Source organism: Mesocricetus auratus, unplaced genomic scaffold (assembly GCF_017639785.1).
Source record: "Mesocricetus auratus isolate SY011 unplaced genomic scaffold, BCM_Maur_2.0 Super-Scaffold_100024, whole genome shotgun sequence".
In the NCBI taxonomy this organism is placed as follows: Eukaryota; Metazoa; Chordata; class Mammalia; order Rodentia; family Cricetidae; genus Mesocricetus; species Mesocricetus auratus.
This window is the reverse complement of record NW_024429205.1, coordinates 1,734,963-1,762,388: the sequence shown is the minus strand read 5'-3', so window position 1 is coordinate 1,762,388 and position 27,426 is coordinate 1,734,963. Positions and strand designations below refer to the sequence as shown.

General features: G+C 48.3%; 1 protein-coding gene across 3 annotated transcripts in view; it reads left to right on the top strand.

Annotated features, from left to right (window-relative positions):
- Pxdn (peroxidasin) overlaps positions 1-26,628 on the top strand; it is a 75,876-nt gene extending 49,248 nt beyond the window's left edge. For all 3 annotated transcript variants that reach the window (XM_040730673.1, XM_040730672.1, XM_040730670.1), the window contains 14 exons: positions 1,581-1,853; positions 3,577-3,693; positions 5,044-5,202; positions 5,881-5,993; positions 6,731-6,887; positions 9,239-9,347; positions 9,956-10,113; positions 11,285-12,788; positions 15,346-15,480; positions 16,177-16,385; positions 20,535-20,655; positions 20,890-21,019; positions 23,536-23,649; positions 24,469-26,628. In XM_040730673.1, coding sequence (XP_040586607.1) covers positions 1,581-1,853; positions 3,577-3,693; positions 5,044-5,202; positions 5,881-5,993; positions 6,731-6,887; positions 9,239-9,347; positions 9,956-10,113; positions 11,285-12,788; positions 15,346-15,480; positions 16,177-16,385; positions 20,535-20,655; positions 20,890-21,019; positions 23,536-23,649; positions 24,469-24,588 — 3,419 coding nt within the window. In that variant the 3' untranslated portion in view covers positions 24,589-26,628. The remainder of the gene's footprint in view (positions 1-1,580; positions 1,854-3,576; positions 3,694-5,043; positions 5,203-5,880; positions 5,994-6,730; positions 6,888-9,238; positions 9,348-9,955; positions 10,114-11,284; positions 12,789-15,345; positions 15,481-16,176; positions 16,386-20,534; positions 20,656-20,889; positions 21,020-23,535; positions 23,650-24,468) is intronic.
- The last annotated feature ends 798 nt before the right edge of the window (positions 26,629-27,426 follow it).

Below are 27,426 nucleotides of genomic sequence, written 5' to 3'. Positions count from 1 at the left end.
AACACTAGAGTACATACATGCAATTCCGTTCTTATGTCTGTGGCTACCCCTCTCCAGGTAGACTGTCTCATCTGCTGTGGTTCCACTATGTGAAAACCTTCCCATGAAACACACTAGCAAAGGTGTGGGTTCCTCCCACTAGATTTAGACTTGACACCGTTCTTTCATTTGTGTTTTTCTTTTTTGTGCTGAAAGTGGCATTTTTATATGGTTTAAATATATCCCACAATTCCTTGTGCCAGTAGGGAATACCACAAAGTTTTCATCAGATTGCCAGTGTATTTATTTATGTATTTATTTATTTTTGGTTTTTCGAGACAGGGTTTCTCTGTGGCTTTGGAGGCTGTCCTGGAACTCACTTGGTAGTCCAGGCTGGTCTCGAACTTACAGAGATCCGCCTGCCTCTGCCTCCCGAGTGCTGGGATTAAAGGTGTGCGCCACCAACGCCCGGTGCCAGTGTATTTATAATAACCTAAAGTAAATGGTTCTTGAGAGACTCTGTCTGGGGGTGAAAGACCCCAAAAGGGATACTTTCACGGAAGGGAGACCCGAACCCAAGGAACAACGAGACCACGAGCTTGGATGCAACAGCAAGAGGCTTTATTGATAATACACGGGTACCCGGGGCGTCTCAGTCTCGGGAACTGAGAGCCCCGAGCTGGGGACTCAGGGGTTCTTTTATAGCAAAAAGCACAGTACAGAAGCGAGAAGCCTAGTTACAGGACCCTGATTGGGCAATTTAAATGAGGCTGGGGCTCAGAACGAGGGCAATTGAGGTTTTGCTTGGAACTCAAGTCTCGGCCTTGGCCCTATCTGAGGAACAATAGGTCTCTGTGCTTGCCCAATCTTGCTGGGCTGGCTATGCAGACAGCAGACACCTGTGTCCCTGGGCAGAGTTCCCTTCTGATAGTAGTGACTATTCAGCTGTGGGGGAAACGGAATTTTCCATAAGCCTCAGCTGCCTGTGTATACTGGGCCGGGGTCTTTCAGGGGAAGAAGTGAAGCCCTCCCCATAGTGGTCCCCGTCCACAGGTTGGTTGGCCTGAGTGTGGGTACCATTTTATTTTCTGCACTCCCTCCTCCCCATGGAACTATGTGTTCATGTGTGATTGCGGGTACCTGCGTGCTACAGTGTGGAGATCAGAGGGCAACCTTGGCTGTTGATCCATGCATACCTTGTGCCTTGTTTGAGACAAGGCCTCCTGTTGGTCACAACTGTGTATAACAAATTATCTGGTTACCTGTCTCTGAGGATTCTCCTTCTGCCTCCCATCTTGCGTTGTGCCTACTAGGATTACGGATTTTACTGCATCCCCTGAGGTTGTGTGTGCTGAGGTTTAAACTAAGGCTCCTGTGTTCACATGACGTAAGTGTCTTGTTGCCTCCTGAGCCATTTCCTCAGCCCCATCTGCACATTTATTTGGAAAGGGCAAGACAAAAAGAAATTACATAATTAAATGACGTTGATTGTGCCTATTTTGAAAGCCATTAGGGTGAACGGACAGCCGGGAGATCAAAAACACCAAGTAGACATCCTGCAAAGCTGTAAGAAATTAATTAAGAATTTCTGTTTGTGACAGCCCGACCCACTTTTGTAATCCAGCCGCAGAACACAGAGGTATTGGTGGGCGAGAGTGTCACTTTGGAGTGCAGTGCCACAGGCCACCCTCTGCCACAGATCACCTGGAGAAGAGGTGACCGCACACCCTTGCCAGTTGACCCTCGAGTGAATATCACTCCCTCTGGAGGACTGTACATACAGAACGTCGACCAGAGTGACAGTGGGGAGTACACGTGCTTTGCATCCAACAGTGTGGACAGCATCCATGCCACGGCCTTCATCATTGTACAAGGTGAGCATCCTTGTGTGCCGTCAGTCTCTTGTCTCTGCGTAGCTCCAACAGCCCCCCCGTTTTGCCCTGACTGCACCATATCATACCCCCTGTGTGCCACTTAACTTGCACAAGGTCTTTCCAGTCTAGCCTGGCCTTGAACTTGAAGCCTCCTCTCAAGTGCTGGAATTAAGATGTGAACCACCATGCCTAGCTATTTTGATATGTGCATGCTTGTGTGAACATGCATACGTGTATTTATTTGTATGTGGATGGGTGTGCGTCTGTAAACCAGAGAACAATGTCAGGCACAGTCCTGGTTTGGGGGGTTTAGGGTTGTTTTGTTTAAGACTGAGTTTCTTACTGTCCTGGAAGTCTCCAATTAGGCTAGGCTGGCTGGCCAAGGAACTTCATGGATCCGCCTCCCTAGCTCTAACCCTAACTTTGTTTTTTAAATGTGGCTTCTAGGGATTGAGCCACTTTTCCAGCCCTGCCTTCCTTTTAACAATCTATAAACGTCCATTCCGTTTGACCTATCACACACGATTTGGCGGTTAGACAGCTTTCTCTAGGGCTGTAGGACTTGGAGGTGGCAATGTCAGGAGCAGCACCCGGTTGCTGAAGTCTGTGAATGTGGACATGAATACCTAGGCATTGAAAGTGAATCTCTCTCTCTGTCTCTCGTGTGTGTGTGTGTGTGTGTGTGTGTGTGTGTGTGTGTGTGTGTGTACACCATGAGTTCACAGTGGTAGTGCGTTGTGTGCACTTTCCGTACAGTTTTGAATATACTGACATTACGGTCGTATGTATGCCTTATACACTGCCAAGGGCACTGTGGTCATGAGCCAGTATGAGTGCTTTACATACAGCTGTGTCTTTCCTACTGCCAAGGGCACTGTGGTCATGTGCCAGTGTGAGCGCTCTGCATACAGCCGTGACTTTTCTACTGCCAAGGGCACTGTGGTGATGTACCAGTGTGAGCTTTGCATACAGCCGTGACTTTTCTTAGATTGCAATGCCGTGTGCACTTTGAACATAGATGTGAAGGCAGACCAAAGTACGGCTGTCACCCAAGTTCAGCTTGGTAAACCGGTGAGTTTTATTGGTGTTATTTACAGGAATATGGGTGAGCATAAATGACTCAAAAGTCAGCATATCCCACTGCCCACCCAAACATGGGTGACAGCTCACAAAAGCAGGGAACCTGGAGCGCAGCCTGCAGGCAGCACAACAGGTTGGAGAGCATCCTTTCCAGTTGGCTCAGCTGGTCTGAGCCTCAGCCAAGCAGCTCAACTGTGTTTGGTTTTTTTTCTAGTCAGCTTGACTGGTCTCTGCTGCTTGGAGGCAGTTTGGCTGAAGACTGCTTCTTCCAGGTGGCTGGGACTGTCTGAGTGTCTTCTCTCAGTGGTGTTACTGTTTATATACTCTTGAGTATGAAAAGGCCTCGTGAGGTCTGGTCAGTTTGGGGGGCTTCCTGAAGCTCTTTTGAGTTACTTACTTTTGTCTTAACAAACCTCTGTGCGGTTACTTCCCTTCCGCTTAGAACATTCTACTGTTTCACCCACCTTTCCACGTGTTATGTCTCGTTTCCCTCCAAGACGGAAGGAAGGTTTTAGTCTTGGAGGAACTGCGTGAAAGCGCACGATACCCTTGGTAAAGTCCTTATGCAGTGCTGCTGTTTTACACAGTGACTTGTCGGGGTGCTGTCTCTCAGTGTCACGTTTTAAATGTTCTTCCCCTGCAGCCCTTCCCCAGTTCACTGTGACCCCGCAGAGCAGAGTGGTCATCGAAGGACAGACTGTGGATTTCCAGTGTGAAGCTAAGGGCTACCCTCAACCAGTCATCGCCTGGACCAAGGGAGGTAAAGATGTTACCCTGGGCTTTCTCATTCGTCTAGGGCACAAGCCATTGTCTTTGGGTCAGGCAGAACCAATATGGTTCCTAAAGGGGTGTGCTGTGGCATTGGAAGAGGATGAGATCCACAGAACCTGCCCTGCAGTGCAGCACGGTGGTCACTGTGGCATCGTGGATCGAAGCTATCTTTGCAGAGGGACTCGGGTTATCTGTTGGAGATCTGTGCAGTGGTTCACAGTGCGTGGGCTGGACTTTTCCGGGTCCCCTTAGAACACACTAAAACAGGGTGACATTCCCAAAGATGTCCCCCCCCCATTTCTGCACTGGGTGTGTGATCGCTTAGTTCTTGGTCAGCTCATGACTCCTGTGGGCTGATGGAAGCTCATCAGGTTGGGTGAGATCGTGGCAAAGGCAGGCGCTAAGTTCCCTGAGAGAACCTCAGTAGGTCTCCAGTGTTCCTGCCTTGCAGCCTAGGCAGGGACCTTGGAGATGTCCTGCTGTCTTGGCTTCAACCAAAAGGCCACTGCATCCTCCCTCTGGGGAGCCCTGCTCATGGATCCTGAGAAGCAGACTGAGGTAGAGGCCAACTGCAAACTTCCTCTTGATTGGCTAGAAAAGCTACCTGGTGGAAAGCTCTGCACGGTCCACAAAAACATGTGGCAGTGTCCTCCCCCTCTAAGGGGACTTGATTTCTGTGCAGTCTGGGCCCAGGTTCCCCTTCTGTCTATTTCCTTGGGCATAACTGGGGTCAGCCCTACAGGCACCCTGAGTCCTTGTCTTGTCCTCACACCTAATTTTTCCTTTTAGCTCTGTTCTCTGTCCCTTTCTATGCTACCTCTTGGAAATGGTATTCCTTGATTGTTGCTGGAATTTCTTGTCCTGCCATTTCCCCCAGCCGCTTCAGCCCCAAATAAACACACAGATGCTATATTAGTTATAAGATTGTTGACCGATGGCTAGGGCTTCTTATTGGCTAGCTCTGTCTTAATTATTGGCCCGTTTCTATTAATCTAAGTATTTCCATCTGATCTTATGTTACTGGAGAAGGGTCTGGACCTGTTGCTCCTCCCTCCATCCACTACATGGCATCTCTTTGTGCGCCCTCTCTGCCTCTTTTCCCAGAATTCTCCTTGTGTCCTGGTCTCACTTGATTCCTTCTTTAAGGGTGGCCAGCAGTGTAGGAACCCACACGCGGATGTTGAATAAGTACCTGCTCACTGAAACAAGAGTGGGCATTTGGTACCTGATCCAAGAAGTTCAGCCCAATGACACTGCCGTCTTCAGAGAAAACATTCTCTCTAAATCACTCCGAAAGCCTCTATATCCAGGGTGACTGATGTCTTGCCCCACTTTGTAGGGAGCCAGCTCTCAGTGGACAGGCGGCATCTGGTGCTATCCTCAGGCACACTCAGGATCTCTGGGGTCGCCCTGCATGACCAGGGCCAGTATGAGTGCCAGGCTGTCAACATCATTGGCTCCCAGAAGGTCGTGGCCCACCTGACGGTACAGCCCAGAGGTAGGTGCTATTGACTGGGTGGATTTCTGCATGTCCATCATCAGTGGCATACTTCCTGCAGGTGCCATCAACATCACTATTCTAGTTCTTGCTCATCGGTCATTGTGCTGTTTAGAACCATGGTACTTGTGTTCGCGAGGGATTCACGGGCACTTATGTCTTCATTCCCTTTGTTGTAAACACATTTATTTGTCTCGTGCTGGTGTCAAAGAGGCTGACTTTGTTAGTGAGCCGACTAGGGCAGACAGCTAGATACAGCCTGAGGCTCTTGATTTCTCTGAGCCCTGGAGGGTACCATGACCCTTGTGTTGTCTCTTAGACCCATAATATCCATTGTGGGTTTGCGGACTTCCCCTCCTCTACTTTCTGGGAAAACACTAAGCTCAGGTGCAGTTCACCGTGGTGGGGTCCCACAGTGGTGCCTGTCAAGCTGCTTCTCCTGCCTGATGGGTCTTGAATACCAGGATCATTGTTTTGCCACTCCACACTGCAGGCTGCCACCTCCTGGTCGAGCCTGGCGTGCCAGCTGAGCCACAGTTTTTCAACTTAGCTCGCAAGACCTTGGTGCGGTTCACTTGCAGGGCTCTGTCTGGGCTGGCCCCCGTGGGCTCTGCTGTGCTGAAGCATTGTGGTTTGAGTCAGATGTTGCCTGCCTGACCCCCCACACTTGCCTTCTAGTCACCCCGGTGTTCGCCAGCATCCCGAGTGACATGACTGTCGAGGTGGGCACCAATGTACAGCTGCCCTGTAGCTCTCAGGGGGAACCGGAGCCAGCCATCACCTGGAACAAGGTAAGAGCTGACGCCTCCCCCACGCTCTCTCTGGTGCAGGAAGCGTGTGCTTTCAAGGACTGCGGAGGCAGCCTTAATCATAAAGATAATGGAACAAAAAAAAAATACGCACTCCCCCATCAGAAGCACAGAAAGCCCTCTATCAGTCTACAACTTCAAGGAATGAAGTTGAATTTTTGTTACTTTGTTTTTCTGTGCCCTCCATATTTAGCCCATTGTTAGGCAGAGTCCACACACTGTACACACAAAAGAGCTTGCTGGGATGATATAGTGACCTCACTAGGATTCCCACAGAATGCCAGTTCTCGAGGCTTTCCAGCCCCTTCCCTGCCTACACACCTTCTCCAGAGTGTCACAGCTGTGGGCCGCACATGGCTTATCAGTTCTGTCTCTGAATTGCCCTCTCTCCTCGAGGCCTGTTTCTCGGATCCCTTTCCACCATAGCTCATAGCCTCTAGGAGTTACCAGAGGAGCTGTCAATATAGTGGGGTTGAATTTTTGCACATAGCTCTGTTCTCAGCAAAGGAGAGGTGTGTGGAAGAGCTTATCTCTTGCAGTTGGGCGTGGGAGAAAAATAAGTCTCCTTCCCTGGGAAGATTGGGACAGATGTAAACATAGCCTCAGAGATTTTTTTTTCCCATTTGAGTCTTAACAGTGAATGGACATTCTATTCTCACAGAGAAAAAACTTCTGTTTCCCAGTATTACTGCAATATCATTTTTATTATTTTCCTTCAGGATGGTGTTCAGGTAACAGAAAGTGGAAAATTTCACATCAGCCCCGAAGGATTCTTGACCATCAACGATGTTGGCCCTGCGGACGCAGGCCGCTATGAGTGTGTGGCTCGGAACACGATTGGCTATGCTTCTGTCAGTATGGTACTCAGTGTGAATGGTAAGATGTGTATGCCGAGCACCATGCATTCCTGTCTCAGAGGGTTTGGGAGATACTATATCAGGGCTGCATCTTCATCCTGTGAGCATCCATTTAGGGCGTATGCTGATTTAGTTTTAAATGTCAATGTGACACAATCTAGGACCACCTAGGGAAAGTTATTTAGGAATTGTCTAGATAGGGTTGACTTGTTGACGTATCTGTGGGGGATTGTCTTGATTGTTAATTAATGTAAAACGACCATGCCCACTGTGAGCAGCACCATTCCCTCTGCAAGTGGTCTTGAACAGCATAAGAAAGAAGAAAGGATATATTTATTCTTTCTTTGCTTTTGACTGGACTTGATACTTTTGAGTTCCTGCCTGACATCCTCTATAGTAAGCTGTAATCTGGAACTATAAACCAATTATATCTTTTCTTCCCTAAGTTGCTTCTGGCCAGGATATTTGTTACAGCACTAGAAATCAAATGAGAATATGGTGTTAGAATGATTCAGAAGACAGAATGTTTGGCCCTAACTTGGCCAATGGTTGAGCTTCCCTGGAGTATCTTCCCCTTCCTGTAGTTTTTTTTCACAATTTTCAGCAGCTCTTTTCATACCCAACAGTGCAATTTACAATGACCCCTGCAGGCATCTCATGCCTTCCAGTTAGCTATGGCTACCTGCAGCCTGGGATGTTCCTCATGCACATGGGCAGTCCTTTCCCAGGGAAGTAATTAGCCAGAGTGTGAAGATTTCATCTCTACATCCTCCCCCATGTTCATTCTGCTCTCTGCCTGTCTTGCTCAGCTTTGGGGAAGAAGAGAATCAAGAACTCTGCTCAGACACTGCAAAGGGAAGAATTTAATGAGGGAGGTCTGGGTCTGGAGATCAAGGGAGGAGCCATGGTACTAAATGAGATCATCCAGGAGAACTTGTCTAAGAACAAGAATGGTCATTCTGCCCTGGCGTTTCCAGCCATCAAATTGTCTAAAAGAGGAAAAGTCAACAAAAAGATATTCTCCAAATGAACAGTGAAGGGATGGGGTCAGAGAGCGAGGATTGTATGAAATAGACTCAGTACCTGTCAACCAATGTGAGAAAGAGTCAGAGTAGGGGAGAAGAGGAAGAAAGATGGTGAGTGTGAACAAAAAGGCAATATGCACAAATGCACCAAAGTCTGATAGACGTGTTGGCCCCCACTATATCCCAGGCTGTGGAGGTCTGCGTAAGCAGGGGTCTGTCTCAACCTTGCCTTGGCTGTCCCAGAGGAAGGAGGCCCACCACAGCAAGCAAGTGAAGGATCATTTCAGTAAGGTCTCTTTGGCTGATCCAGGCCTATGAGGATATAAGGGAAAATTAACCGTTAGGCTAAGATGGAAGTGGTGTGGCGAGAGCTACTTCAGTGGCCGAGAGCGAAAGATTAGTTATGGATTAGACAGTTATCATCTATCTATCATCTGTGGGTGGGTAGGTAGGTAGATAGATGGATGGATGGGTGGATGGATGGAAGGACACATGATAGATAGATAGATAGATAGATAGATAGATAGATAGATAGATACTAAGACCATGGCTCAAAAAATAAAAAATAAAAAGAATCAAAGTGTGAAGCTTTTTTGGAGATGGGTTGTGTTGTGTTACATTTGCTGTGTATTATGTGTATATCTGTGTGGTGTGTATTGTGGTGTAGGCTTGTTCTGTGTGCTATGATGGTGCAATATGGTGTGATGTGTCTTCTACAGTGTGTTGTGGGGCATGTGTTTATTCTGTATGCTGTGGTATGTGTATTGTGTGTATGTGATGTGTGCAGGTCAACGGGGTATCTAGGTGCTGATTTTTTTTCTGTGTGTGTGTCTGTCTGTCTGTCTGTCTGTCTGTCTGTCTGTCTGTGGGCCCTAATAAAGATGTTGTGATGATGCCTTTGCAAACAGGGGTAAGGGCAAGGGAGGAGGAAGTAAGGAGCAGAGTCCAGCATCGGGGATGGTTATCCTTTTAGAAGAACAGAGATTTCTAGAAGACACCTCCCCTGATGTCACTGTCCACTAGATGGACCTGAGGAGCCTCAGCTCCCCACAGACATCATGTTGGGTTTGAGCATTGCATGCTTTGTATTACAAACATTTTCCCACTTTTACAGGGATATCATGTAATTTTTCAAAATTAAAGAGTATATGATTTCCATACTGTTTAAAAACAGCTTCTATTAGAGTTGATGATGACTAAACTTGAGCATTGGTTCAGGAAACAAAAATATCTTTGGGATGAAAGCATGACTTATGTCTAGATGATGTCGTGTCTAGACATGGTTGTATGAGTAAGAATGTAGTGTTTGTTTTCTTCCTACTAATGTGTGTTCATGCTTTCCTAGTTCCTGATGTAAGTCGAAATGGGGATCCATATGTTGCTACCTCTATTGTGGAAGCCATTGCAACTGTTGATAGAGCTATCAACTCTACACGGACACACTTGTTTGACAGGTATGGTGGGCAGGGCTGTGGTGTTGACCTTGGATAGATAATTGGGTAGTGTGGGGGTGGGATGTGTGTGTTCCTAGTGCATGGGTCTTTTACCTGTTCCACTCCCCCAAACTTTACTCAAGTCCTTAGATCTCTCATGCGAAAGCCATAGGGAGCATCAGCCGACTGTGGCTTCTCTGGGGTTAGAGTGCTAGCAGCAGGTATACCTTCTTCACAGGCTCTGGACTGTGATTCACAATCAAAACATTCTTAGAAGACCCGCCTCATTCTTTTGGCTCGTTAGAAACAATTTGGCAGAAACAAAATGTTACTGAGGTGGCCAGTGGGTCCCTCCATGTTGGCAGTGGCTACAGACTCTCTGCACCTTAGCTGAAATGCAATGCCTGTGACTCTCTCTCTTGACTTATTAATGGTTTGTTTTCAGTGTCTTTGGTTCTTGTTTGTCTGTTTGTTGCTCTGTCGCCTTCCACCTGGGATGAGTAAGGTACAGTGCACCACGTTGTCGAACGTAGCGATAGAAATTTAGAAATATCAGTACACTTTTAGTTTCTGGATTTTGTCCCCGGTGATTTATCTCATTGATTCTCTCCCTCCCTCACTCCTGCCAGCCGTCCTCATTCTCCAAACGATCTGCTGGCCCTGTTCCGGTACCCACGGGACCCATACACAGTGGGACAAGCCCGGGCAGGAGAGATATTCGAGCGGACCCTGCAGCTGATCCAGGAGCATGTTCAGCATGGCTTGATGGTGGACTTGAATGGAACAAGTCAGTACCAAGTTCTTCTACCTTCTTTTTTTTTTTTTTTTTTTTTTTTTGGCTTTAGTGTGTTTTTTTTTTTCCAGTTTAAAGGTTAGGGTTAGGGTTAGGGTTAGGGTGTAGGGTTAGGGTTAGGGTTAGGGTGTAGGGTTAGGGTTAGGGTGTGTGAAAAACACTCAGGCTTATTGCTAACTAGCTCTTATGGTTAAATTGTCCCATTTCTATCCATCCACAAGCCATGTGGCTCATGGCTTTACCTGTCCTCTAGCTTGTCTTGCTTCCTGGGTAGCTGGCTGGCATTTCTTTCTCACTCCAGCCTCCTTTCCCCCAGCACCCTCAGTCTGATTGCCTGGCTATTGGTTAGTGTTTTATTAACACTGGCACAATCCACAGCACCTTGGCTGTGCTAATGTCTGCAGGCAGCATCTAATGAAACTGAGCTCTGAGCATGGGATCCTGGGGTCACTGTGTGGCTATGCTTTTGATGACTTTAGGAAGGATATGGATACCTGGTAGAGGCATACTATTGACCAACAAGGCCTGCAGTTCTCCTGTAGCTGGTGAGCAGTCTGAGGTTCTTGATCAGGAAGCCAACCTAGTAGGAGCCTACCCTTGGCTAGACAGGTTGGAGGGTATTTTGTGTGTGTGTGTGTGTGTGTGTGTGTGTGTGTGTGTGTGTGTGTGTGTGTGTGTGTGTGATGGATTCTGTGAAATTCAAGGCCAGTGTCGTGGAAACGTCCTAGGGTGATGGCAGAAGTGTAGAGAGGATGCGGGGAGGCTGAGAAACCTGTAGGAGGCCTCATCCATGCAGGTGGCTACAGGGTAGACCCTGAAGAAATATAGTCAGTGCAGTATACAGCAATGGGTATAGGGAGACTGTTCCACAGGACCTCCTGGGGCTGGTGGAGAGATGCATTCTCTGCCTGTTCCGTGATACAACATGAGGTGAGGCTGAAGATCCTCAGTTTTGGACCTCTGAATGTGACAGGCTTCTTATAGTAGAGCCAGTGTTATAAACCATAGGCCTGATGGTAGGGCATCCAAACTATTAGCCAACAGTGAGCTGAACAGGAGGGTACTTTCTACTAGGTCAGATGCCAGAGCATCCTCAGGCACCAGCTGACACACTGAAGGCAGTGGTCCACCTGTGGAAGTCAGTGCCACCCTGCTTGTGTTTCAGGCTACCACTACAATGATCTGGTGTCCCCGCAGTACCTGAGCCTTATTGCCAACCTGTCGGGCTGCACCGCTCACCGCCGCGTGAACAACTGCTCAGACATGTGCTTCCACCAGAAGTACAGGACGCACGATGGCACGTGCAACAACCTGCAGCACCCAATGTGGGGCGCCTCGCTGACTGCCTTTGAGCGCCTGCTGAAGGCTGTGTATGAGAATGGGTTCAACACGCCCCGTGGCATCAATCCTCAGCGTCAGTACAACGGGCATGTGCTTCCCATGCCCCGCCTGGTGTCCACCACACTGATTGGGACAGAGGTGGTCACCCCTGATGAGCAGTTTACACACATGCTGATGCAATGGGGCCAGTTCCTTGACCATGACCTGGACTCCACCGTGGTGGCCCTGAGCCAGGCTCGGTTCTCCGACGGGCAGCATTGCAGCAGTGTGTGCAGCAATGACCCTCCCTGTTTCTCCGTCATGATCCCTCCCAATGACCCCCGTGTGCGGAGCGGGGCCCGCTGCATGTTCTTTGTGCGATCGAGCCCTGTGTGTGGCAGCGGCATGACATCCCTGCTCATGAACTCTGTGTACCCTCGGGAGCAGATCAACCAGCTCACTTCCTACATTGACGCATCCAATGTGTACGGCAGCACAGACCACGAAGCCCGCAGCATCCGGGACCTAGCTAGCCATCGTGGCCTGTTGCGTCAGGGCATCGTCCAGAGGTCTGGCAAGCCTCTGCTTCCCTTTGCCACAGGGCCGCCCACCGAGTGCACGCGGGATGAGAACGAGAGCCCCATACCGTGCTTTCTGGCCGGTGACCACCGCGCTAATGAGCAGCTGGGCCTGACCAGCATGCACACACTGTGGTTCCGGGAGCACAACCGCATTGCAGCAGAACTGCTGAAGCTGAACCCACACTGGGATGGGGACACTGTCTACCATGAGACTCGCAAGATAGTCGGGGCAGAGATACAGCACATTACCTACCGGCACTGGCTACCCAAGATCTTGGGAGAGGTGGGCATGAAGATGCTCGGCGAGTACCGGGGGTACGATCCCAGCGTCAACGCTGGCATCTTTAATGCCTTTGCCACTGCAGCCTTCAGGTTTGGCCACACTCTGATCAACCCTCTGCTCTACCGGCTGGATGAGAACTTTGAGCCCATCCCACAGGGCCATGTGCCCCTCCACAAGGCCTTCTTCTCACCATTCCGGATTGTCAATGAGGGGGGCATCGACCCACTTCTCCGAGGGCTGTTTGGAGTGGCGGGCAAGATGCGCATTCCCTCCCAGTTGTTGAACACGGAGCTCACAGAGAGGCTGTTCTCCATGGCTCACACCGTGGCCCTTGACCTGGCTGCCATCAATATCCAGCGCGGCCGGGACCATGGCATCCCGCCCTACCATGACTACAGGGTCTACTGCAACCTGTCGGCTGCTTACACCTTTGAGGACCTGAAAAATGAGATCAAGAGCCCCGTGATCCGGGAGAAGCTGCAGAGGTGAGTACTGCTAAACTGGAGTGTTGCTGGAGTTTTTTGTCTTGCCAGGTGCCACTGCTTTTCAGCCCCAAATAAGCACACAGATGCTATATTAATTATAAAATTTTTGGCCGATTGCTAAGGCTTCTTACTGGCTAGCTCTTTCCTAATTATCAACCCATTTCTATTTATCTATGTATTTCCACGTGGTCTTATCTTACCAGAGAAAGTTCGGACCAGTTACTCCTTTCTCGGGTGCTTGGCATCTCCTCACAGTCCCTGCCTACCTTTCCCAGAATCCTCCATGTCTCCTACTCCCACCTGTCTTCCTGCCTCTATTGGCCAAACAGTGTTTTATTCATCAACCAACAAGAGAAACACATATATAGAAGGACATCCCCCCATTACTGGGGTGCTTTTAAAGATGTGTGGATGCCAGGTAATTCTGGCTGTGAACCGTGGTGTTACTGTCTCTGGGTTCAAGCCTCTGTGGTGACTCAAGGTCAGGCGAGAGAAATCTGTGGAGGCTGAGATTAGGCAGCTAGTGGTCTGCTGTCTGGGATGCTGCAGTGAGCCTAGGGTTGAGTAGAGGCTCGTGTGCCAGCCTGTCTAAGCTGTCTAAGTTTTCTGTTGAGATAGGAGTTGTACTTAACTAGCTAGGACACCTGAGTCCTCCTGGACCTGGCTTGGTCTGTAGCCCCCTATGCTCAACTCAAGCCTGGGACCTCACCTATAGTGAGTGGCCATTGTTCATAGAAGAGGACAGATGGACAACCAACTGGCAGGTTTTGTGGGGAGATGAATATCCTACCACCCGGAGGATAGGCCCAGGTCTGCTCAGGATCGGGTGGGCTCCCCTAGAGCCAGGCTTTTTCTCAGACCTGCCCCCTGGGAGCTGTTCAGACCTGAAGGTTTGCAGAAGGGCTTTGTCCTGTGAGATACTGAATGAGCTCCGCTCAGCCCCCCTGTGCTCCGGTTCGTTTACATAATAGTATCCGCGTACTGGCAAGGGAGGCATATGAGCTCTCCACAGGAACAGTGCATTTTTTTGTCGCCGTTATGCTTAATTGGGATTTATGCTCACTGACTGTACTCCATGTGCTTCAGTGTCCCCCTGTGCTCCTATGCAGATGGCCACAGATGACTTTCCCAGTCATTTTTTGATTGCCAAGATATTTCAGAACTTGTTAGTTTCTGGTAATCCTGCCACCGCTGCTGGAGATGGTGAGCCTGGCCCGGCTGCAGGAGAGAGACCCCTGGCAAAGATAATGCTTACCCCCCACCCCAACACACACAGAGTTACTCTTTTTTTTTTTTCTGTGAACCCATTACCAAGGGGAAAAATGAGAACTGGAGGAGAGTTGAATGGCAGTGAGTCAGGGCTGTCAGGATTTTCGGCAGGCCTTGGGGGATGCTACCGTCCTGGCAGCCTGCTGAAGTTTTGCATTGCAGAGCAGCCTGGAGATGAATAATTGGCCTGAATCCGGACTTGTCTCCCTGATGTACGCCCTGTAAGCTATACAGTCAGGGTCTCCAGGCCCCTGAGTGAGAGAGCTTTGCATTGTCATGGAGACCATCCCCAGCAGGCCTGAAGTAGACAGCCTTCAGTCTCCTGCCATCGCTTTATGAGTGGGAGGGTGGGGTACAAAGAGTAGGTACCCTGAGGAGGCACTGGCACCTGGTGCCTGTATAGCAAGAACAGCAGCCCTCCAGGCTCCCAGGTGGCTTCTGGTAAGACCTTGGAGGCTTTAGTCCAGCGTGCTTTTCCCTGAACATCAGACAGTGAGCACAGTTTGTGCTTGGAAAGGCTGGGTGCCAGCTGAAGTGAGAGAGCACATGTATTCCACTCATAAGACGAACGAGTGTCTTTTCAATAGCATGTCACAGCTACATGACAGGGTGTTCCGCTGTCATTCCAAGTTGGATGGGGAATGGAGCCAGGGGGGTGGAAGATGCTATTTCATGCTCCAGCAGAGTCTCTAGCAGCAACTGGAACCAGGACCACCTGCTGCCTTGTAATCTCTTGGGAAATTGAACAAGGTTAAGAAAGAAAGATCTGTAGGCATGGCTGTTTCTTTGTGTATGCACGTGTATTCCAGGAGCGTGGAGGACTTGGTGAGAATGCTTGTCAAACATTTCCAAATGTGTAAGTCTCATGTTAGATATCTAACCCTATCTAATTAATCAGCATTTCCAGTGACAAGTACATCTCAACATATGGGAGGGTCTAATCCTATTATTTTCATATATGACTACTCATTGTTTATATACTTAAGGAAGAAGATAGGTGTTGAGGGTGTGCCTCATGGAGTTAGATGGTTCTCCCTGGAGCATAAGAAAGAATGTTTTAATTTTCTTATCTATTTTTGGCTTTTCAAATTGTGTGTGTGTGTGTGTCACAAAAAAAGGAAAAATTTTAAAAACATGGTTAGATTAAATATGTTTTAAAGAAACACTGGTGAGCTCTCTTTGTTCAGTATAAGTCTGGACAATGTGTAGGGCCTTTTTCATACTTGCTGAGTTTCCTATCCCAGGCCGCTGTGCTGGGCAGACCTGACTTCCTCCTTGTCTGTTGCAGGCTGTACGGCTCGACTCTCAACATTGATCTGTTCCCGGCCCTCATGGTGGAAGATCTGGTCCCTGGCAGCCGTTTGGGGCCCACACTCATGTGCCTGCTGAGCACACAGTTCCGACGCCTGCGGGATGGGGACAGGTGGGTGCTGGAGAACCTTGTTGTACTTCATCATGGTTGTTCTGGACTCGGGACAGATGCCAGCGAGGACCTCCCCCACCATTGGCTGCCCTTCCAACAGCTCTGTACCTCCAGTAGGCTGCCTGGGCTAGCACCTCTGAGTCCTAGGTGCTGTTGGTCTCTGAAGCCCTTTGGCTATTCATGGTGGCACTCAGAAGGACTAGAACATTGGTTTTGTTTTGTTTGGATTTTTGAGGTAGGGTGTCAGTGTGTAGCTCGGTCTGGCCTCACTCATGCATGGCAAGCCTTCTGCCTCAGATGCGCACCACAACACCTAACTGAAGCTTGGGGCTTGTGGTAGGATTTCTTTTCATTCTAGCAATATTAGTTTACTTTAGCGAGTGGGAAAAGTTGGCCAGACCTATAGCTGAGAGTTTAGTCAGAAGGTTAGCCATCCATCTTTTTTGAAAAGTGGACCATCTTCTTTCTTGCTATTCAGATGGGCTACTGCACTATCTCTTAATGGGCTGGGGCTTTTGGCTTTTGTCACACTTATGGGGTGAAAATTGGAGCAACATCTGGGTCATTTTTTAAATTTCTGCTCAAGGCATCAGTGATTTCCGTGTGGGAATAACGTTCTCAGCTCGGATCCTTGTGGCCAGTGATGTCCCTGCCCTCTGCTGACCCGCTGGCCCTGTTGTCATCTCTGGAGTACAGGTTGTGGTATGAGAACCCAGGCGTGTTCTCCCCCGCCCAGCTGACGCAGCTCAAGCAGACATCCTTGGCTAGGATCCTATGTGACAACTCAGACAATATCACGCGTGTGCAGCAGGATGTGTTCAGGGTGGCGGAGTTTCCACACGGTTATAGCAACTGCGAGGACATCCCCAGAGTGGACCTGCGAGTGTGGCAGGACTGCTGTGAAGGTACGTGGCCGCGGCACCCTACCCTCACTGTCTCCCCGTGGCTGCTGCTTTGCATGGGAATGGGAAGGCAGCCTCTGGCCCTTGGTATGGTAATTATTTGTGGTTGCTTTGCTTAGTGAGTGGTCTGAGAGATAAGTGTCACGGAGTTTTATCGTGAAGGCACCGTATGTCCAATGAGTGCAGACGGTATAGGGCAGTAACACCACCCACACACTGCCTCTGCATGAACTTAGGAGACAAGGAGGCGCCAAGGGTAGATAGAGCGTGCTTTCCAACCTTAAATGGGTGTACACTAAAATGCTGATAAAGGTTCAGCACAGTATACCCAAACACCAGCCACTCAGCCGTGTGTGATCATAAACACCATGCGTTCAATGTCACATTTCATCTACTGAGTGTGCATTACATTTCTTGATGGCATTGTCACCACAGATGCCCGTGTTAAAATGTCACTAGAAGCTTCATTATTATCTTAGGCTGCACCATATTCTGATAACCAAAATGCTATGTGAAAGATAACAAAACTTTAGTGTGTCCCTATTGTATACCTAACATTTAACCCATTGTCCAGCTACATCTCGGTGCTTGTGTGTTAGTCCCATGATGCACGGCCACAACGGTAAGAAGTAGTCCGTCCAGGAAGCATGACAAGCATATAAGTTATGCTGATACTCTGTTGTATCTGTCTTCTGGAGGAGGTAGGGAGGAGCCTACTGGTATGAGACGTCTTGATGGGGGCTGGACAGCCGCACAATGAGGTCTGTGAGGCGCATTCCAGTCAGCCCGGGGAGGCCTACTCCCTGCTGTGTCTGTCCAACTCATGCACAGGGTTACCACCACAGCTGTAGCGGCCACTGGCTTCCTGTGGTGACAGTTCTGCGGTGTCTTTCCCACTTTGCATTCTTGAGTTCCTCTTGGTTAACCTCAGTTTCCAGTTTCTATTTTGAGTGCAGTTTTGGCTTTATTCAAACTATGATCAGAACCCCATAAATAATAAAGCTGGGGGCATTTACAACCTAAGCCGAGTGGCATAGGTTTCTGGTGAGAAGAAGGCTCAAGGGGATGGGTGCTCCAGCCGCAATGGGACAGCGCTCTTGGCCCTCAGCCCTGCCCTGTCACTTAGAGGCCCTGATGAAGGTGGGCCACATAAGGTTTGAAAAGAGGCACACCGAGTTGAGAACTACGGTTATCTCTCTCTTATTTTCCTCCGAAAGTAGTCACTCGAGATATTTAGTAAGTATTGAAATCAGGTTGACTTTTGAAGCTGCAATTAACGTCTAAGGATGTGTGGGGGTACATCAAAGATGAGTGTATATGATCGTGTGTGGTTTGTCCAATCTGATTTTTTGGTCTGCCTCTCCGCCATATATATGTATATATGCATGTCTCATATATATATATATATATATATATATATATATATATATATGCATGTATGTATCGTGTTCTATAGGCAGAGTTTTCCTGTGCCACAGTTACTCTCAAATAAACACACTGAAGCTTATATTAATTACAAATGCTCAGACAATACCTTGGGCTTATTGCTAACTATCTCTTACATTTTAAGTTAACCCATATCCCTTATTTGTGCTGTGCCATGTGGCGGTACCTTTATTAGCATGCCCTGTTCATCTCCTGCTCCCTCTCGTCTAGATGGCGACTCCAGACTCTGCCCTTCTTCTCCCAGCATTCTCGTAGTCTGGCTCTCCTGCCTGACCTTAGTCTGTTCAGCCATTGGCCAGTCAGCTTCTTTATTAAACCAATCACAGAGGTATATTTTTGCACAGTCTAAAGGTATATTCCACAACAATGTTCAGTTTATATGTGAGAGAGAAACAGAGACAGACAGACAGACACAGACAGAGACAGAGAGACAGAGACTCAGAAAGAGAAAGTTATAAAAATTCACATAAAGGACATTGTGCTTGCTGTGTACCTAGTCCTAAATCACTGCTGTTCTTGTGATCATATAGTGGAAACTTCTGTCTTCTTTTGCTTCTTTTTGTTTTAAATGCTCCCAGGTTTTTTCCAGCTTAAATACTTTCCTGCAGGGATGGCAGAGAATTCTATTCTGTTTGTAGGAACATGTTGTCTTGAAAATACTGTGCAAAGCCAATTCTTATTTTCAGATACAGAGACTCTATTTTCTGGTAGGAGGACCAGGTTCCCTTCTGCTACAAAGCAGAACCAGCCTTCACTGTTTCGCTGAAAAATACCCACAGTCCTGGAAGAGGTCGTCTCCGAGGCAGGCCTTGTCTTGGCATGTGTCCCCATTCTGTGCCATTGTCCCAGCTACTGCAGATGCTCAGTGCCCAAAGTTCTTGCTGGCACAGCTTCTTCCAGATACTTTGCCTCTTAAAATAGCAGGCTTGGTGCAATCCCAGAAGAGCTTCAAGATTCTAAATTTACTGATTTCTGTTTTAGTTCAAACCCATTTCTAAATCCTACAGGGGAAAAAAATGCTGGCTGCTGTTAACATTTTTTTGAATGTGTGTGGTGTGCTTGCATCATATGTGTAGGTTTGCATGTATGCAGGTGCACATGCATGAGGGCACAGTTGGCATGTAGAGGGCAGAGATTGACATCTAGTGCTTTGGGTTTTTCGATGAGCCCAAGCTTGACAATTCAGCTTGTCTAGATAGCCAGCTTGTTCTAGGGATTCAAACTCCACTCCTTCTGCTTGCTCAGCAAGTGCTTTATTTACTGAGCCTTCTCCCCAGACCCTGTTCTTTCAACTCAGCTTTGAAGAAAGCTCACGACAATATCACTTCCTGGAGCTGCACCTGGGTCATAGCACTAGTGCTCCCCAGACCCTGAGGCAGCTGCTTCTGGGGTGGGACAGTGTCCATATCTTTTTACTCGACGTGGGAAAATTGCAGCCTCTTTCTAGGGACTGATGAGTATTAGGGGATTGCGCGCGCGCGCACACACACACACACACACACACACACACACACACACACACACACACACACACACGTGCATACCCCCACCTATGCAATTTGAAATATTGCAGTCATGATTGAAATACTAAAGAGTCCAAATATTTCACCCAGATTCACCAACTGTGTTAACATTTTCTACATATTTATTTACACTTTTATAAATGTACAAGTATGTGTTGTCTACAAATAAAAAGAACACAAAAGCCTTTTTAAACGAGCCCAGGGAGTTGCAGGTTTTCTGCTACCATACTCCTAAATAATCTACTTAAGAATAATCGGAATCGGAAAATTTGGCATAAATAAAATTCTTCCCTGATTTTTGGATCCTGTTTGAATTCTACTGTTTTCCCAAAGATGTTAGTTCATGATAGGTTCCACCTCACTTAAATTTACCAGAATGTTCCCCAACTCCTATATCCAAGTAGCGTTCTTAGTCTGTCTCCATTTGGTCCATGGGGGAGAGGGCCTAGATCCTGCCCCAGATCATATGACAGACTTTCAAGATCCCCCAAGAAGGTCCTCACCCTCCTTGGAGAGTGGAGTGGGGACTGGAGAAGGGGTTGGGGGAGGGTTGAAGGGGGCGGGAGAGGGAGCTAGGATTGACATATGAAGCAAACTTGTTTCTAATTTAAATTAAATTAAAAGAATAAATTAAAAATAAAAAAGATAAGTGTAAAAATGGGCGGCTTTAGTGAATAATGTAGGTGGGCCTTAGGTGGGAGAGAGTAGAGTTCCTCCCCACATCCGGAGCTTGGAATGAGGATGCAACCTGGGAAAGGAAGTATTTGGAAATTACCTGGACTTGTTGCAGGTTGGTTTGGGCTGATCATGAGGTCTTGGGGCAGGGTACTACTTGACAAGGGCAGGAGGACTTAGATCATGTAGCAGACTTCGATCTTGATGGTAGAATGCTCAACATCTCCATGTGTGGGATGTAGGAGGTCACAGTGGTCACCTGGGGTGCTCTGGTCCAAAGACTTGCACAGCTGTTGGTAGGTTTAAATGCTGGTCCTGGAACCACAGAGCACTAACGGACCCACCGTTAGCTCCATGAGTCCTTTTAGACATTGCCTGGCATTACATATGTCCTAATTGAAGGGGGAGGGGAGATGTGTGATAAAAATAGCTACTGCTGGACAAGATGGAAATTTATCCTAAATTAGAGACGTCTGTAACTGATGGCCCCTTCTTGCTGTTTCACCAGACTGCAGGACCAGGGGACAGTTCAATGCCTTCTCCTACCATTTCCGAGGAAGACGGTCTCTGGAATTCAGCTATGAAGAGGATAAGCCCACCAAGAGAGCAAGGCGGCATAAGGCACTAAGGTGAGTTTTGGTGGTATTTGGGAGGTATCCTGGCTATTGTGGGTTTCCACTATAGCCTAAGGCCTTACTCTTGTTTTGGGCTGGGTTATAATCTGGGTTGGCTGGAGCAGAGGTGTCCCAGACAAGGTCTGTGTCCTGCTTGACCGCACTGGCTGTAGTGCACCAGGCTGGGCACTTAGGAATGTTGGCTTCGACCTGCTCACTGACAGTCTGAGTTTTCTCCTTACCCTTCAGTGTGAAATACAGCAAACATCCCAGCAACGCCACATCAGCCACCCATAAGCACTTGGAAGGACCTGCAACTAATGATTTAAAGAAGTTCATTATGGAAATGCAGACGGTCATCACAGACCTCAGAAAACAGGTAAGGCTGGCCTAAGTCACTGCCATCCTGGCCTCCTTGGCCCCTTCATCTCCCGCTCCCCTGAGTTCCCAGAGGCCTTGCTTTTCTGGGTGGCTGTGGAAGTGTTGACTTTGCCCTCACCTGCTGGGGACTGGCCATTTGGGTAGCTTGCTTTTCTCTAGCTTGCTTTTAACTAGGCTGCGTAGGACTTTTGTCCCTGTGAACTAGAGTGTTAGATTGTTAGCTCCTGGGTCCTTTTTATTTTTTTTCCATTGCTGTGATTAAACACCATGACCGAGACAACTTATTGAAGCGTTTCTTTGTGCTTACAGTTTGTGCTTATATGGCAGCAGGAGTAGGAAGCTCAGGGCTCACGTCTTGAACTGAAAGCATGAAGCAGAGAGAGGAAACCAGACATGGTGCAAGGCTTTGAAACCTCAGACCCCACCCCCGTAATGTTCTTCTTCCAACAAGACCACACCTCCTAAGCCTTCCCACACAGTTGGGAAACAATTTCCCAAAAGCTCACGACTGTTAGAAACCGCTACACCTGGGATACTGGGCAGTGGACAGTTGATGTCTCTAAATTTGGGACACCCTGCCAGAGGATATGGCTGAGAGGATGTGACTGGAATAGTTAGATACAAAGTCCTAGAGAACTCAGACCACAGGAAGAGGTGGAGGAGAAGACAAATGTGAAGGGGCTGGTAGGCCACGTCTTCAGGAACAGTTTGGAAGTGACTGTGCTAGGAGCCTATTCAGTGATGGTAGGCTCACCAAGGCTGCATGGCAGGGCACCCGGGCTATACACTATATTCCTGGCTGAGCATCTACAGATAACGCCCTCCTCTTCTGTGTAAGGAGCTTTGTTCTGCCTCTCCCGGGCACTGTGTTCAATTACTGAAGGCTTTGTTTCGAAGAGAGTGGAGGCTGGGACCTCAGGCTAGATACAGGAGGTCTGTTCACTTGATAGTAAAGAGTATAAGTGTGTGTACCTGGTTTATAGGGCAGAATAGTGTCATGGGTGATGTGGAGTATGTCCCAAATATTAGTGACTGGTTTATGGGATTCTTGGGTCTGGTTCTGTTCCTATTCCAAGGCTACTCAGGTGACATGAGGAGACTCATGCAACCCAAATTCTTTTCTGAATACAGAAGCCATTCCTAAGACATCTGCTCCTGCTTGACCTTGGCCTTCCAGGCATAGGACTCCATCTCCGTGCATTCCAACACCCAGCTTGTTTTGTTCTAAAGCACAGGAGTAGGTGGTGCTGGGGACTCCTGGCTCAGGTGGAGAAGCTAAGACCAACCTGTGGAGACCTAGGGATACTAAAGGCCACATAGACTTAGTGTCCATACACTATCATCATTTACACTCCACCTGTAGTCACAGGGGCAGGACGTCTTGGCTTGAGGGTGCCAGCAAGCCTGATAATGCAGAATGACCTTTGTACAGATAGCTCAGGCAATTTTGGTACTTCCCTGTCATCCCTGCATGACCTGTCTGTGCTGCTGCCTATAGTTCGTCAATGCTGACAGCCATCTAGATCATAGCCACCTATGTCCTTATCTGGGTTTTGAATAACTCAGAGTCAGCCATCGATGCCCAGGTTACTCTCCTTCCTAAGGATACTGGTTCATCCTTGAGTTTTCTTCATGTCCTCAAGTTGGAATATTGAGGGTTAACTAAAACATAAGCGATGCTAGTGAGTTATTGTTACAGAAAAGTTTGCTTTCTTTTTGCCTGGAAATGCTGAAGCATATCTTATTGTGAACCAACTAAATTCCAGTTGGGATTTAGGCTGTTGGGAGTATAGCCATCCTAATACAAAGACAATGGGTGATCTTAGAGCCAAGAGAATCACAGAGTTGCACAAGGCTCTGTGCCCGCCCCCCACTCCTAGTTACCAGGGAGAAACACACTGAGTCGGGAGACTTGTTGAAGCAGAGTCTCACTTTATTGTAACAGGCATGCACTTATATAGTGTTGAGAAAGAGGGTGTGGACTTCAGGATGGGGTGAAGTGTAAGGGCCAATAATATTCCAACATGGCCGGGCGGTGGTGGCGCACGCCTTTAATCCCAGCACTTGGGAGAAGGCAGAGGCAGGCGGGTCTCTGTGAGTTCGAGGCCGGGCTGGACCGATAGCCTCCAAAACAATACAGAGAAACCCTGTCTCGTAAAAACCAAAAAAAAAAAAATATTCCACCATGTTAGCAGTAGCTGGGCAGAAGCAGTTTTGCAGAGACAGGTCACCAAACTCTAGCTGGGCTCAGGAAGTTCCACTAGACCTTGTGTCCGGGTCTTTTTAGACCCAACAGTTCTGTGCTCTGATCCATTGTGGACTGGGAACCACACTGCGCTCTGTAGATAGGACAGGGAAATGCAGGTACTGGGGTTGAAATCCACATGGGAAGTGGACTGATTTAAATTTCTGTGGCTCCTGTCGCCTGTTGTAACGTGGGAAGCCTCTCCTCAGCTGAGCGTGGTTGTTGGGGTTTATCCCCGTCAACTTGCGCTGCTCTGTGCCTTGCTGCAGATAACCAGCCTGGAGTCTCGGCTCAGCGCCACAGAGTGCGTGGATGACAGTGGCGAATCCCACAGCAACAACACAAAGTGGAAAAAGGACACGTGCACAGTTTGTGAGTGCAAAGTGAGTATGGGGTGGGACCACACCTGGGAGGCGGGTGGTCCACCTGGCAGAGTGAGGTCCTGCTGGCCCTGATCCTTGACCCTGCTTTCCCTTCATAAGCTGGAGAGAGCATGTGGGGCATTTGGGTGAACCACCCCAGCTTCTAATGGTGTACAGGGAGCATATACACACCTGGGAACCTGAAAACTCCACAGCTCATGACCCTTCCTTCCTTCCTTCCAGAGCTGGCTGTTACATTCACCCCGTTATCCTCACTGTCTCTGTCCAGGTCTAGCCTGGGATATTAGTTGCAGAGAATACTAAGGGGATATGGTCCATCTTCGCAGAGGCCAGAGATATGCCTCTGTAATAAACAGGTTCCCCTGCAGCCCTGGCAGGAGTGCACTTGGGACAGAGCCAGAAGACAGGACAGCAGGGATGAGGGATGATCCGGACCACCTCTTGTCTAGCAGGGGACAGGGTTATTCCTTTTCAGGAACACTGCTGGGTACTCCAAGCATCCCTGGGTTGCCTGGCTACTGAAGACTAAGCTAGGGGAGGGAGGATTCTTTGCAAAGACCATTTCTCTCTGGTCTCGTTCTCCTTCCTGGCAGGCTGGAGTGGGAGACTGGGGATGAGACAGCTCAGTCCTTTGGTCCAGTGTAGGGTTAGAGGGAAATGGGTTCCATCACCTAAGGGATGGATGTATTTAAAGCTCCAATCCCAAGCATGATGGGGGATGCTGGCTAAGAAGCATGGGGCACCATACTGGGGCAGGGTCATGTGGATCTTGCCCAGGAGAGGATCCCAGAATGACAAGAATGTTTCTCCCTCTTTCAGAAAGGTCAGGTCACCTGTTTTGTGGAAGCTTGCCAGCCTGCAGCCTGCCCAGAGCCTGTGAAACTGGAAGGTGCCTGCTGTCCCGTCTGCTTAAGGGACACAGCAGAGGAAAAGCCTTAGTGTCCCTGCTCTGAGCACTTCGAAGCTGGTCCACGGATTTCTTGTGAGCTTAGACGGCACCATGGGGAGCCTCAGACCACAGGACAAGTTGGAATCCCAGACATTTCAGGACCTCCACTGTGTCGTCACTGAAGCAGCCCCGGCTGTGTTTGTAGAAGGAAATTGAGTATGCAGGAGCCTCTGGTTCTCACTTCATGTTAGACTTCTCAGGTTTTTATTTAATTATTTTTAAATGAAAAAAATTGGTGCTACTATCGAATCGCACAGTTAAGACATGTGGGTTCCTAAATTGTTTCTGCCTGATGACGCCACTTCTGTTTAAATGAGGCAGGAGGCCTTTGGCAAGGCTTCCTTTTAAACAGAAATATTTGGCAAATGGAATAGGAGTTTTTTTTTTAAACAACTTCCTGGGCCACAGTCCCCACAGGAACACTAGGGCTTCCTCCTAAATCTCCTTCATGTATGCTGTCTCCACCTCCTCCTTTAGGGCTCCTCGACATCTGCCTACAATGCCAACACATCCCTTCATCTTGGGACCATGTCAGCCCCGCTACACATGACTGTCACATTATTACGCCACATTTAGAAATTCTCTTGTTTCACTTTATAAGGTGTGTAAATACTGCCTTGCTGTCAACTGAATGTGAAATCCCTTGGTCCCGTGCCACATCCAGTGACCTGAACATCCCCTTGCATTGGCAGGATGGTACTACAGCCACCGCCCGCCTTGGTTCCTAACCATAGTGTAGGGCTAGTGATTCACTTTCTAGTTGACAGGAAGTAGGTGACAGGCGGGCAGAGCCTGGATGTCTGAAATCACATTGTGTGAATCCTTTAAAGGAAAAAAAAATCCCTATACCTCATTTTTTTTTTGCATGATGTCTTATAAAATTTGCCCATTTTAGGTGTTAGAAAAATTATTTCCACTATGCAAAAGATCTTCTTTTTTTAAATTCAGTGAAAAACAACTATTATACCTCATAGTCTCTTGTTTTTAATTGACCAAAATGTTCCATTCTATTCTCACAAGGTTCTGAGGACTCTCCCCTGAACAAGCAGGTCTCACCCTATACACACTGATGTGCCCAGCACTGTATGCCAACCACGTGAGCGCATCATGAGGGTCACCCGCCCAATGGCTGGGGAGGAAGACCTGGAGGACACAGACGAGTCAGTGCCAGTTTGAGAAGGCAAAATGGGTGTCATTATAGGAGGCCATGGTCAGGTAGGGTGATGTTCAGCTCCTTGCAGCCCCTGACTTGCGTTGAGCAGTAAGGCCCTTTTGGTACAATCTATGTGTGATCCTTACGCTGACATGAATACCTTCCCAGAGATAGACACAAAGTCACACGTGTAAGGCTGCTAAGCAAAGACAGAATCCCAGCATGGGCGTGTTCGCCGTGGATTCACCACACTGTGTATGTAAAAGCGGTCACTGTGCCTTACCCTCCTGTTGCTAATGGTATTCAGAAGCCAGTGGTCCAGCAGGGGTGGGCATTTGTGAAACGTTAAGTTGAACTTAGTGATGAGATCTCAGAATAGACTTCTGTGAAGTAGGAGACATAGCCGTGCCATCTGAAATCTGATGGCTGTGTGGTTGCTCAGGCATAGCAATGGCAGGAGAGCCTGTCCTGGGTAGCTGGTATTTCACATGATCCCTGGGGGTATATTTTATGCCAGGGCATACAAGTGTGTGTGGTGCTTAGATGGGTGTCCAGGGTTTTTGTTCTCTGATCCTGTGAAGGAAGCTGGCTATGATTTACATTAATTTCTGTCACTCAAACCAAGATGTCTGCAGATCTCCATTTTGATGTTACAGCATCACTGGCCAGGCAGTGAGCAGGGTCCAGACACCCTTTCTGATTAGCCGCTTCACTGGGCTTCTGTGATACAAAGCAGTGTACATATTTATTTACTTTTCTGACTGTTGCCAACAGCCAAATGCCATTTTATGTTCCTTGTATTCAATGCATTACCAAAGAGGTGTTTGCACTTTGTAACGACACCCTTTCAGTTCAAATAAAAGAGCCACATTGCCAAGTGGAGAACCTGTTCTTTTTACTTCTGATGCAAACAATAACTTGCTTGTTGAATGATGTGGAGGTGTGAGGAAGAGACCCAGTCCTACACAAAAACCCAGAGCTACGTTGAGAGCCACAACAAGGAAAGGAAAAGGAGCGGAGGGAGGTGTGGTTAAGAGAGAGATCCTTCCTTCTGAGTTAGCGAGGGCACCTTAGCCAGGCTGACGTCATATGGGTTCTGACCCTGGGACAAGCCGCCTGAATTTCCATGTGGACCAGTGTGTTTCTTTTTCAGGAAATGCCCAGTGCTCTGGGCCCTCTGAGGGGACAGGGTGGGTGGATAGTCTCTGTTCTTCCCAGGACAGGAATAAAGATCATGCTTGTCCCGTGGTTCTACCCATGTTGAGTGTTTTTCCATGTGTTTGTGCTTGTGTGTGGCCTTCAGCCTGACCAAGGTGACCTGGGCAGCAGGTTTGGGAAGGAAACTGTTCTGAAAGAAGCAGAAAATTGGCATCGTGTTTATGTAGCCTGGAGAAGATTGCTGCATTCATGCAACTATCATGCAAAGGAAGATGCGATGTTAAGGAAACTCATATGCATTCAGTTTGTGTGTGTGTGCATGCTCATAGGTATAGAGACTGGAGGTCAGAAAAAGGTGTCTTCCTTCATCACTGTCCACCTTGGTTTTTGAGACAGTGTCTTTCTCATGGGACATAAAGCTCACTAATTAGGCTAGACTGGCTGGGGCAACAAGCCCCAGGGATCCTGCCATCTCCACATACCACTGCGCTTAGATTTTCACACGGGTACTGGAGAT